Source organism: Lethenteron reissneri, chromosome 28, assembly GCF_015708825.2.
Source record: "Lethenteron reissneri isolate LAM-NWPU_2019-01 chromosome 28, ASM1570882v1, whole genome shotgun sequence".
Lineage (NCBI taxonomy): Eukaryota > Metazoa > Chordata > Hyperoartia > Petromyzontiformes > Petromyzontidae > Lethenteron > Lethenteron reissneri.
The window spans coordinates 4,104,816-4,117,767 of NC_083806.1; the positions used below are offsets into that span (position 1 = coordinate 4,104,816).

At 46.9% G+C, this 12,952-nt stretch overlaps 1 protein-coding gene across 3 annotated transcripts in view; it reads left to right on the top strand.

Moving 5' to 3' along the window:
* Positions 1–2,742: 2,742 nt before the first annotated feature.
* LOC133348823 (huntingtin-interacting protein 1-related protein-like) overlaps positions 2,743–12,952 on the top strand; it is a 45,496-nt gene continuing 35,286 nt past the window's right edge. For 2 of the 3 annotated variants that reach the window (XR_009755839.1, XM_061561852.1), the window contains exon 1: positions 2,743–3,002. Coding sequence is in view for 2 of the 3 variants with exons in the window: in XM_061561852.1 (XP_061417836.1) it covers positions 2,898–3,002 (105 nt within the window). In the remaining variant the exon portion in view is untranslated. Of the gene's footprint in view, positions 3,003–6,352; positions 6,489–12,952 lie in introns of those variants that run through there. The other variant, XM_061561853.1, reaches the window with a different exon arrangement.

Here is a 12,952-nt window from a genome sequence, read left to right on the forward strand (position 1 = left end):
TAAAATAATTCTCACGACGTTTCGGCCACAATACAAGCAGCCGTCCTCAGGCTTATTTATTAGTTTTATTTTTATTATTGTATTATTTCCATTCTACGTGACTTTACCGAAAGAACCAAGAAGGTGTTGGAAGTACTGTAAAGTACATGCAAAAATAATGCATAAAGCTCAACAAGTGACGCATAATTTGGTACATTGCACCATAAACAAGGACAAGGCAGTGAATCATTACTTTAAAAATTGACTTATTTATCCAGGAAAGCCATAGTGTTGCTCGTCTTGAAACAAGTGCTGATTAAAGTATGCACTCACAGAAGGCCGTGCTGCTAATGGGGTTGTGTAAGTAATAATTGTATTTATCACTCTTAATGTTTGGAGCTTTCGTGACTGCAGGAATTATTCTTTGGTTCTTTCGGTAAAGTCACGTATAAAGATAAAGTAATAAATTAAATAATAGCATACGACGTTTCGATTGCAACACAAGCAATCATCATCAGGTATAATGAAATAGCGACATAAAATCTAACCAGAAAACTATAGACAGACATATAAGCACACAGATATCACCAATCACCAAGATACACGTGTTGCACGCTCTATGTATCTTGGTGATATCTGTCTGCTTATATGTCTGTCTATAGTTTTCTGGTTAGATTTTATGTCGCTATTTCATTATACCTGATGATGATTGCTTATGTTGCAATCGAAACGTCGTATTCTATTATTTAATTTATTATTTTATCTGTATTTATCACGTGGAGGCACGGGTGTGTGTGAACGAAGACGCGAGGGGTCACTCTCTCTGCTTGTCGTTGGTGACGTTTGAACTTCAGTCAGACCGCTGCCGGTGTTGCAGACCACGCGGTGGCGCTGTTTGCTCTTGCAGATAACCTAAGGGGCAGTCCATAAATGACGTCACGCACCTAGGGGGTGGGGGGGGGTCAGACATGTGTGACGAGGGGGGGGGGGGTTAGAAATGTGACGTCACATCAAAATGCGCAACTTTAAATAACTATAGACAACACGTTCTACTTAATTAAATAGACTTTGTAATAAATGTTTTCTCCTACTACATCAGAGTGCAGCGCCATATTAAATACGCACTACAATGACAATAGTTTAAAGCGATTTGAAGCATGTTTTATTTTTCGGGGGGGAGGGGCAGAGCTTTGTGACGTCATATTTGCATATTTGAGGGGGGGGGGCAGATCTTTGTGACGTCATATTTGAGGGGGGGGGGGGGTCTGACTTTTTGTGATGTCGTGTGACGAAGTGGGGGGGGGGGAGTCAAAAATCGTCCAAAATCGCGTGACGTCATTTATGGACGGCCCCCAACACAAAATAACCGTGAGCAGTCGCTGATATCCTCCAAAACGATGCTGATCGATCTGAAGTCTATCGTTTTGCGTCGAACCAGAGCCCATATCTACGGAGGAGGATTCTTGCCTCCAACATGTGGAAGTTCCACCAGCATTGGCTAACGCAGCCTGACCGCTGACGAGACGCACCGTGTAAGTTTGCTTGTGCTGAACCAATGCAGCTAAAGACTCCCAAAGGCCCGCGTGGCCTATGGGATATTGTAAACGACATACGTTTGTACCATTGGAAACTCATTTGCCAGTAACAAAATGTTAATTGTTTTTACCCTTTTTAGACTAGGCTCTAAAGAAAGCTGTCTCGGGTGTGGACCAATCAACTTCAAGGACAGTACATACATTATCAGAGATGTGTGTTTTGTTTGCATTCCAACTGCAGGTATTGTGGTCAATGCAAACACGACGCCTTGGAAAAAAGGTGTCAGTTTTGTTGCTAGATAAAAGGGTAAAAAACCAATTGACATTCGTTTGTATTACGTGGAGGGACATATACGGGAACGAGAGATACCACCTGCTTGTTTATTTCGTTTCTTATATTCACCACGACGGCGGTGTCCGTCATTTATCAGCCTCACTCCACTGTTGTGATTCACTGTACGTACAGTACGGGGGAGGGTGGGGGGGGGTCGCGTCGCCCTAGCAACCGCGTCCGGGGGTCCCCCCCACCACCTCAATAACCCCCTTGCCCCCCCCCCCCGAGGGTGGATTCGCTCTTCCTATTGGTGCGTAGCCCCTCACGTGACGCGACAGCTTTGTCAACTCGCGCCGCGGCTTTTGATTGGTGAGCTGGCGACAGCCAATGGGAGGCGATCTGGTGGGGGGGGGGGGTTGGAAGGGAGCGGTGGTGGAGCGGTTAGCGCTACGAACCTGACCACCCGAGTTCGATTCCCGCTCACGGCCAATATCAGTGTCACTATTATCTGCACCGGTCATGGGCCTCCTCCTAGGTCGACTCAGCCTCAAATGACTACCTGGTACGGTGTGTAAAAACATTGCCACTGGGGATACAAAGGCGGTCGAGCGTGGTGCCTGTCCACCCGCCCCTTCGTGCGCCGTTCCAGCCCTTCATATGTTGCTACTCAGCACTTGCCCCAACAGTCTGTCAAGGCTATACGAGGTCGGGGGGGGGTGGGAATCTTTGTCTTTGTGGGGGGGGGCGGCGGTTGCCGCGGTGACTGAGCGGCCATCTTACTCAGGGAATAAAAAACACACACGGCCGCGTGACGTCACGCGCCACCCGCATTTCCCAACGGCCCCCCCCCCTCGTCCCTCCCTAGGCAAGATGGCGCGGCCGGCATCACAACACGCGCTGTCACCGCGACGCCCACACGTGGGATCGGCCGCACCTGACTCGTGGGAGCATAAAGAGGGAGGAGGCGGAGTGGTGGTAGTGGTAGTAGTAGTGGTGGTGGGTGGGTGAGCTCACGGTGAAGAGGCAAGTGTTGAGTTGCTCCGTGCTGGAGTTTGCGTGTTCCTGACATCGTCCGCCTTCTTGTGCATTTGCCCCGTCGCTTGGCCACGATGGAGAGGGTGGCCAGCACCATCCGGCATGCTCCCACCAGCCTGCTGAACAGGCGCTCCGTGAACACGATGGAAGCCGACAGGGATACGTTCGAACGCGTACAGGTGAGCTTGAGTTGTCTTGAACTAAATATCCGAAGTGATCAATAAAAAATCATTAGATTGCCATCGATTAAATTACGCTTGAAATGCGAATACTGTATTGCACGTTACATAATTAAGATGCGTATATGCAACCCGCGGCTGAATATCGATTGTAAGCCGTATTACAGGCAGACCAAGCTCGTATTCTCATGCTGTGGGTACACTTTGTGGGTAGTAAGGTGACCTTATACGCGATCTGGTTGAAGGTTTGGTATTGTATAAAGTTACATGCACGGGCACCCACGCAGGCAACCACAGAGGACACGTCAGCTGGCGATGATGCCACAGCGCGCAATATGCTAAAGCTGTGGTCGATTTGTGTAGGTTACCAAACGCAGCATGCTGCAATGTGAATTGCAAGTAGGAAGACACGTGTTTGTATGACTTAATGTGTGCGTACGTATCGTGGTCGCATCTTGAACGAAATAGAAAATTGCGTCGTTGAAGCGGTGAATAGATAGATGCATGCGAGAATTGTATTGTTGGCGATCGATTTTCAAAATTGGAGTTCCATTGGAAAGCATCACGCATCTCGCTTGTTGGATCTCAACCCTGCCACGGCTGCATTTATCATCGATTATCAACACATCTGACGATCGTGAGAACGTGTGTGTGTGTGCTTTGTGCACGTTATGGTACCAATCCCACTGCTGGTGTTACGGTGACCCCAATAAACCAACAGCGTGGCTCTCTTTACCACACCGCAGACCCAGCGGATCTCTTCTTAGAAATAAGTATGTGCCGTTTAACATTGATTTGACAATCATCGGCATCACGATCAATGGTGTACGGTGCTTTTTCTGCAATATTTTGCTGTCTTTTCTTGGATTTTCTGTTTGCGCATAGTCACTTTAAGATGTTTTCTTGTTCATGTTTTTGTTTTTTGTTTGTTGCGGTTGCACCCGATTCAAGAGCCGAATGGCTCACAGGGCTATACCTAATCAATGAACTTGAACTTGAATCTACCGACTGGATACAGGCACCCTCTGAAGGCGTTGTTGCCATCTCTCATGGTCATTATTTAACCCACCTAGCACCCTGCCTGCACACCAGCCGATTTCGTCGCTCCATCTCCTGGGTTGGAGTGATCTCGGGAGGCTTTCTCCATCCCTAAATCCTCTTTGGCTTCCACTCCGTCACTCTCTAAATGGGGGTCATCTATTTAGTCCGTACGCATAGAGGGGAAGGTTAACCCAAATGTGTAGCTTGCGTTTGGGGGGTCTACTGACAATGTAAGTACACATAGGAAACGGGGGGGGGGGGGGGCGAAGCCTCGATAATAATAATGCAGCCGGACGGTGGATTATCTGTTCGCTTAAACACGTTAATAGTATTCATCTTTGATCGTTTCTGCGTGGATTAAATATCGGCCGTTCTATAGGATTGGGGGGGGGGTCAGGGTTTGACAGATGTTTGCGAACCTACTAAATGGATGGCCCCTTACTGCTCACTTTGAGCCATCATCTTGTTCTAGTGACATGTTCTGGCCCAATGTCACTCGCTCTCACCTTTCACGACAATTACACCGATGTCTTTCATTTGCCTATATTTTATCATCCTCGTGTTCCTTTTTCTTTGACAAAATAACTTTTTTTTTTTACAAATGGTATGAGAATACACGGGTTCAGCGGATATGTTTTGACTAATAGGTTGAAATACAATCCTCCATGTATTTAAAGTGGCGAATAATTGACAAGGCTGTGAGATATTAACTTCATTGATTTCACACGGCAGGTTAAACTAAACGCGCATGCCTTCTTGTGTAAAGGATTGTTTCCATTTGTGTGTTCAGAGTTGACATTGACAAGCCACGTGTTCAGGTGACATTATGATCGGAGGCTAGGTGCAAGGCTTAATGTTAAGATGGTTTAAGGGTAATGTTAGGACCAAGGTGTTGAGGATTAGGTCTCAAATTAAGGTTAGGACTTTGATTAGATGTAAGGTTGTGTGTAGGCTTAGGTTTAAGGATACTGTTAGAACCAGGGCTATGTTTTAACAGTAGATTTCACAACGGAGGTTTGCAATAGGGTTCGGTGTAAGGGTAATATTACAACCAGGGTTCAGTTGTACAAAAAAATATTACTAGCGTTAGCTTTAAGGATACAGTGCAATATAATGTAGGCATTTATAGTGTCTACATGCGACTTCATAATTCGACGATGACGTGTGTTATGTTTATGTTAACGCCTTTAAAAGGTTAGGACTAGGCTTATGGTTGAATAACTTGATTACAACCGCCACTAGGTTTAACACTCTATAAGCCTATATGGGTTTGGTGTAAGGGTTAGCAGGGCTGGAGCTTATATCTCCAACACTGGAGACATATACTGGCTGTGAAGTCAAGATTGTGGTCCGCCTCATTGCTTTAGCATTGCCACGGACTGACAGAGCTGAGTGTGTGAACACTGGTTGTTGCGGCGTTGACACTTTTCGTGGATGGCGTGGGGAGTTGATCGGCGATGTTTCTAAATTCGTGTCGATGTTGGTGAGTGGACAGCTTCAGGAGTCGCCTCGCCACGTTGAACATGTTTTTCAGTTTTCAGTTTCATTTATTTTGTATAGCCCTGGTGAGCCATTCGTCTCTTGAATAGGGTGCAACCGCAACAAACAAAAAAACCAAAAACATGAACCGGAAAACATCTTAAAGTGACTAGGCGCCAACAGAAAAATCCAGGAAAAAACAGAAATTTAGGAAAAAGCAGCAAAACATCTTCCAGATAAAAAGCACCGTACACCAACGCTGTGTGCAAAAATCCCAGTGGGATGCAAGTAAAACAACAACAACCACAAGACAACTTAGATGAAAGCCATCATTCTAACTCCTTACCACAACAAACAAACATGGAACGCTGGCAGTGCCGTTTCCTCTGCAGTCCGTGCTTTGAGTTACATCGATTCGCACGGAGATTAATCGATTCGCATAGTCACCAGTTACTCACACAACACGCGTGTGACACCTTAAATTCTGTGGTGTTACTACTACAATGCACGTGGTCCTTGATTACAGGCTGGCGAGAGGGGCACATCTGCTGTGCGATGCTCTGATGCGCTTCAACGCAACTACCGAGTATTTACTCCTCTACAAACATATAAGAAGAACGTTCTAACGTTGTTCCCACGGTTCCAATCGCATGCAAACGTCGGCTCAACGTTGGTTTATAGACCGTCGCTTGCGACGGTCTATAAGTGGACTTAGTCATCGGCATAGCTTGGGGGAGGAGTTCCTTGGCCGTGTGAACTGGGAAGTTACCTGGGGGGCTTGCTGTTGGGGCTAAAACGAAAGCGGCAGGTGAAGTTTGGACCACCCATTCTTTTCTACCTCCGTTAATAATAATATACTGCGCGCTTGCCAAGCGGTAGCAAGCCACAGGATTAATAGTTCACCAGTCAACCTCGACCCCGGGCTGTCAACATCAACATCAGCGGCAGATGGACCCGTTCATTTGGGTAAAGTCTTAGTCACAACCGACACTATAGGGCGCAGAGACCAGGATTTAGGATTTACAATGAGGGCCTGTTGGGTAGGGCTATGTTAAGGTTAGGATCGGGGTTAGGTTTCGGATTGAATGTTGGCCCAGAAGTGCTGTAGGTGAAATTCTTACACACTAGGATTAGGTTTAAGGTAACGTTTGGCTGCGTACGGTGCAAAAGAAGTTCAACTTACTTTTTAAGGATACAGTTTAGGGTTGAATGATGTACTTAAGGCTGACGCCCAGCCCTAAGGGCTAGGTTATAGGACCAGTGTTAGGTGTAAGTGTTAGATTAGGCACAGAAGTTAACTTAAGCAAAACGGTTGAAACCGGGCAGTTAGATTTAAGGGCTAGATTAGTACTTTATTACACGGTTAGGTCTCAGGAAGTCCTAACCAAACTTTTAAGGTCCAAGTTAAACTAGGATTAAGTTTAAGGGGCCATGTTAGTATCAGAGTAAGGTTTAACTCCTAGACTTAATAGGACGGTTCGAACCAACGTTAAGTTTAGAGATTGAGGTTAGGACCAGGGGTTAGATTTAATGTATATGTTAGTATTATGGTTTGATGTAAGATTGATCCCTACCATTCACGGTAAGGTTAGGACCAGGGTTTGGTTTTGCAGTAAGGCGAGTCCGAGAGCTGTTGTTGTGCCTCGGGCATGATAATAGATGGCCATGACATTTTCTGTAATAGGTGGCAAGCTCTGTGGACGTGCAAGCAAGCGTCTGTTTGCGTTCGGCTTTTACACGCACGCACACATGTGGTGGAGAGTTTGACGCCCGATCAGGTGCATCGGCCGCCTTCGTCAAGGTCATTTTGCCGAGGTCTATTTGCGATTTGAATTTCACAGCGGGTTCCCGTGTGTTTGGTTAACAAGGTGCAGAATGACGTTGTGTGCGAAGTGTACCTGTCAACCCATACAGTTTACCCCTATTCTTCTTGTGCAGGGAAACCGAGTGGCGTTGTTTTTGATGTCCCTTTCAGTTCAGCCTTGGTGCCAGGACACACCTCGAAATCCGCTCACGAGCAGTGCAGTGTGAACACGCTGTGCTTTGGTCTCAGATCCTGCTGTGCCTGGGCCATGCTAAATATATCACTTGGGTCTCACCTGCTCACAGGTGAGGGAGGTGGTTGGGCAGGTTACTTGGAAAATTCGGAATAGAAGAACGGGTAAACTAAGGGCGTCACGCACCTGGGGGGGGGGGGGGGTGTGAGAAATGTGACGTCACATCAAAATGCGCAACTTTAAATAAATATAGACAACACGTTCTACTTAATTAAATAGACTTTTTAATAAATGTTTTCTTTTACAACATCAGAGTGCAGCGCCACGTTAAACACGCGCTACAATGACAATAGTTTATAGCGATTTGAAGCATTTTAAAACATTGGGGGGGTGGGGGTGGCAGAGCTTTGTGACGTCATATTTGAGGGGGGGGGGTGTCTGACTTTTTGTGACGCCGTGTGACTAGGGGGGAAGGGGTCAAAAATAGTCCAAAATCGCGTGACGTCATTTATGGACGGCCCCAAATGGTGTATAGGTGTAATGAGAAAGATGAGGTTGTGGAGGGGAGGGGACGCACGTTGTTTGACCATACTTCACCACGCCGACCTGTGCCACTTTGTTGAATGCGGGCGGAGATACGGCACCAGTTTAGATGGCTTTCGCAACCCGATGTTGGCTGTGGCCTGGAATCAGACTCTGTGTGAGCCATTGCCCTTCCCCTATGAGTGACACGCATTTGGCTTAAGTATTTGCCTGTAAGGATACATTGCGCCCTTGTCATGAGAATATGGAATTTCCACCACTCAGTGGCCACCAGTGTGGATGAGCACTCGCCCTGCTGCCTACCTTTTTGAATAGTGTTTTGAGGCTGCTGGTGCAAAAATGATTTGCGCTACTTGTATATAAAGATCCCCCGTATAGCCTTAACAGACTGTAGGGGCAAGTGCTGTTAGCGAGCACCTATGAAGGCCGGAACGGTACACGAGGGGGTAGGTGGCCAGCACCAGACCCGGCCGCCTTTGTCTCCCCAGTGGCGACGTTTACACACCACACCAGGTACTCATTTCAGGCTAAGTCGACCTAGGGGAGGCCCAGGACCGGTTCAGATAATCGTCACTGGTGTTGGCCGTGAGCGGGAATCGAACCCGGGTCGCAGCGCGCTAACCGCTACACCACCGCTCCCCGTGCAAAATGATTTACGTTACTTATATACACACACACGCTACATAATTCATACGCCATGCATTCGCAATACTCTACTGTACCTACGAAGCATACATCACCGACGAGGAATGTGTCAAGGAATACGATGATTAGCCCCATTTCGCCACCACCCCTTTTTTTTTTTTACACGCCAGCTCAGTAATGGGCTTGAGTGTGGTTTTTAATCTTCAGCTTCACGCCACACAGCCGATCACTTTCACACGGCACACAGCCACAGCCTTGTGTGTCATCTGCGTGGTGCTGTGTGTCATTTGCAGATTTTGGGAGAATCCTCACAAACTGGATTGCATTCGTGAGCGTGGCACACCGTGACGTCTGTTGACTTACGTCTTGACATTTGGTGCCTTCAGAGAACCGCCTGTTTGTGTGCTGGGTGTGTCTCCTGTGATGACTTAGAGCAAGGTGTGTGTGTCGGTTGTGAATGTGTGCGCGCGTATCGTTGTGGAAAGTGTGTGGATGTGACTGCGCATGCACGTGTGTCTTTGCTGTTGTGAAGCTGTGTATTGGGTGTGACTGGTGTCTGTTTTTTATGTAGGTGTGTATGTGTGTATTGGGTTGACAGAACGTTACGTGGGTTTGTTGTTGTGTAGGTGGGTGTGTGTGTTGGGTATGTGCGTTATTGTACAAGTGAATGTGTGTGTGTGTGGTAAGCGGTTACGTAGTGGTTAGCACACCGCGCTATGATCTCGGACACTCGAGTTTCATTTCAGCTTATGGCCAACATCGGTGATGACATTTGAACGGATCCTAGGCCTCCTGTAGGTCGACTCAGCCGTAAATGAGTACCTGGTGCAGTGTATAAACAACACTGGGGAGATGAACGTAGCCGGGCATGGTGCTGGCAACCCACCCCCTCGTGTGGCCTTCATTGGCGCTACTCACTAACAGCACTTGCCCCAACAGGTACAAATGTGTATTTGTACCTGTGTAGGTATGTTTGCATCTGCTTTGGATGTCTGATGTCTACATATGCGCATGTCTCTATCTGTAAAACAACTCTTTTTCTGTATCATCAGTATGTACTCTGTGTGTGCACGTACATAAGTGTGTATGTAGTCGGTGCTATGAAGAAGGGCCATTATCTGAAACGTCGCATTTTATAGATTCGTTTTACTTGTGGAGCAGGACATTTTTGTGCCTATTCACCACTGCCAATGCAGTATAACAAATTTACGCTATGTGCATAATGTGTGTGTGTGTTGAGCCTTCGTACTTTTCATGGATTTAGCAATCGCTAAACCAAGCCCGGATCCAGCTCCACTCGGATGGGGTGGGCAGGGGGGCAGCAGAATTGCTGCGTGGGTCACCAGAACAGTGATTTTTACCCCACCAGGAGAGTGAACTAACTTGGATGGGCCAAAGGGACATTTCTATTTTTATTTTACAAGGTAAGGCCCACGGAGCTATGTAGCTGATTTTCAGAAGTGACCTGGCCACAAATGACAGCTCAACGAAGTGATTTTATCACGTGGACATTTATAGCAGCCAAATACTCTATAAACGCACATTGATTCTAAAATATGGAAGGAAAAACTGGAGGACCCGGAGAAAAATCCACATTTGGTGGTGTCGCCCCAGCACTAAACTGTCTCTCCGCTGCCCGGCTCACTACCCATATCAAAGCAGTGCAGCACAGCAGCTCCCACAGATTAAAATTCCTCTTTTGTGTTTTTTACATGATTGTTGTGTGTGTGTGTGGGTCCGGCTGGAAAGGGGGTGGGTGTAACCTCCTGAAAGTTACGTGCCGTTTACAATGTGCCGGAGCTGACATTGTCACTGCCGCCACTCTCATCATGCAACTTCTGCCACAACGCAGGCACCGGCAGATCTGGTTTCTTGCTGCTGGTGAGATAATGGTGGTTGCTTGGCTAGGGAGGGGCCCGATCACCCTCCCTTCTTTCTCCCAGTTCTGCCTCATTCCACGGTAGCATTTTATAATCGTCATCATGTGGCATTGTCAATCCACTGCTGGATGAAGGCCTCCCGAAGCCGCCGCCACCTCATGATTCAGCGACTCGTAATAATTCACTCGGCACTTGCGCACAGACTGATTTAATCGCTCCATCTCTGCGGTGGATCGCCTCCTAGGGCACGTTTCGTTGTTTTATATGGAAAAAAAATGTTGATGCCAGCGCTGTGCTCATTAGGGGTGCAACGGTCCACGTCACGATTCTAACCAACGCACCCTGCCGATTTGATTAATTGTTGTGGATTGTTACATAGCAACAACGTGAGCTTGTGGTGGCTTGGAGAGGCTTTCATCCAGCAATTAATTGACCATGACCGGTTATGATGATGTGGCAGTTCAGGGTCGTAACTCAATTTTCAGAGTCGATTTGGACTTTTTTTTTTAAACATTGCGTCGAATGATGGGGCACCACTTCTGGCTACATGGGTTGACGTGAACCTCTTAGATACAACCTGTTTATGAATTGATATACATAGTGAATGAAGCATGGCTGTTGCTGTTGCTGATAATGACATATAGTTCAAGACACTTGGATTTCTATTAACCAGGTAACAAATTAAAATTTCCATCGAGGTCAGATTGAGAGAGAGTAGTAGCACTTAAATGTAGAAGAGATGCAACGGTTTATTGTGCAAGCAGCATCATGGTAACAAGAACAGTTTACCAATTTCTATTGCTTTGCCCACAATGAAAAAAAACTGAAGATTTAAAGAATAAAATATTTTCGATGCGTGTCAAATGGTTGCGAAATATGTTTAGTGTACCCATTGACAGACGGTACAAACGAGATGACAAAAAACAATCGATTCTTGGTACTCGTCACGACCCCCTCAAACTCCCCCCCCCCGAATTGTGACAATTCATCGGGTCGCCCCGTGTTGAATCATTACATGAATCGATCCTCTTTCTGGATGTCTGGCCAGTGTGTAACTTTAGACCAAACACCCTCTACAGGTGATCTTTGCCTGCAGTGGAGGAGACCCTCGCACCAGTCGTGACATGCGCAAGCAATTGCAGCGCTGCGCCTTTACATTTTTACCATGACGAACACGGTGCCATAAGTGTGATTTCAGCGTAGATTATGCACTGTGACATTTACTGACGTTAAACGTAAGGGATTTCTACTAACGATTGGAGGTTTCGGGAATAAAAGCTGCAATCACAGTCTATGCTATCCGTCTGTTGTTGGGTCACAGTGGGCTGTAATTTTTAGAGGTTCTCTCTTGCATCACACTTGCATGGTGGTTCGAAGGATTGGTAGCTCACCCAGCATGTAGGTGCGGTGTTTGTTCCTTCTCGCCGGGCCATCGACACACACAGCGGGTACTGGGGATGCGTCGCAGAAGCCACTCTGTTGCGGTCCTTTATTCTCTCGTTTTGTGTTGAGTTTCGACATTCATGTTGAGGTTGTTTAGCGAGCCATTGGGACTGCGTTCGTGAAAATCAGAAACGCCACTGATGAATGGTTGAAGCGAGCAGTGGCGCTACTTTGTGGTCCGTGGTTTGAGATGGGTGACCGCAGTCGCATCGCGGATTGTTAATTTGCCATTTGGTGTAAGAGACCTCTAGATCTGCCGTCCGATGCTTTGTGGTTTTGCGGGTGTTGACGCGTCCTTCAAATTTTGGGTGAAACCGTTTGATCACATTTGCAGCCGAGTCGATGGCCGTTGATTCCAGTGTGCTAGTTATCACGTGCAATTGCAGCGAAGCCAATCTGATCTGTCGCGATATCAGGAGAACCTAAGGCTGGATCTTGTTCAATTACTCGCGGTTATCCAAGCGTCAGTTTAACACGTGGTAAGCTTTCACGACCAATATCATCCATAATAGAGGTTTTTGGGTTCGATCGCGTAAATATATAAATGTGTCGTTAAAACCCTCCACCACCCGACACGTAAACAGAACGTGCCAATTCGTCACTAATACAGCACACCGTCGTGTGTTGGAGAGCCAAGCCACAATGTTTGCGGAGTACGATAGTAATTACAACTAGCTTCATCAGGCGGCAGCCAGATTTGCGGAGAAGTCTTACTGTTTCGTTTCTTTATATAAAGGCGTCGATGTGTTGACCACGCAGCTGTGCTCTTGCACAATGTGTGTGGGGGGGGGGGGATTACTGAGGCAAAGTACATTATTCATGTGATGATTCGCTTTCACGCAGCACTAAGGCGGTAGCTATCAGAACGGTTAAAGTTTATTTTAATTTCTTTCAATTTCGATCGATTCTCTAATTAGTCTTG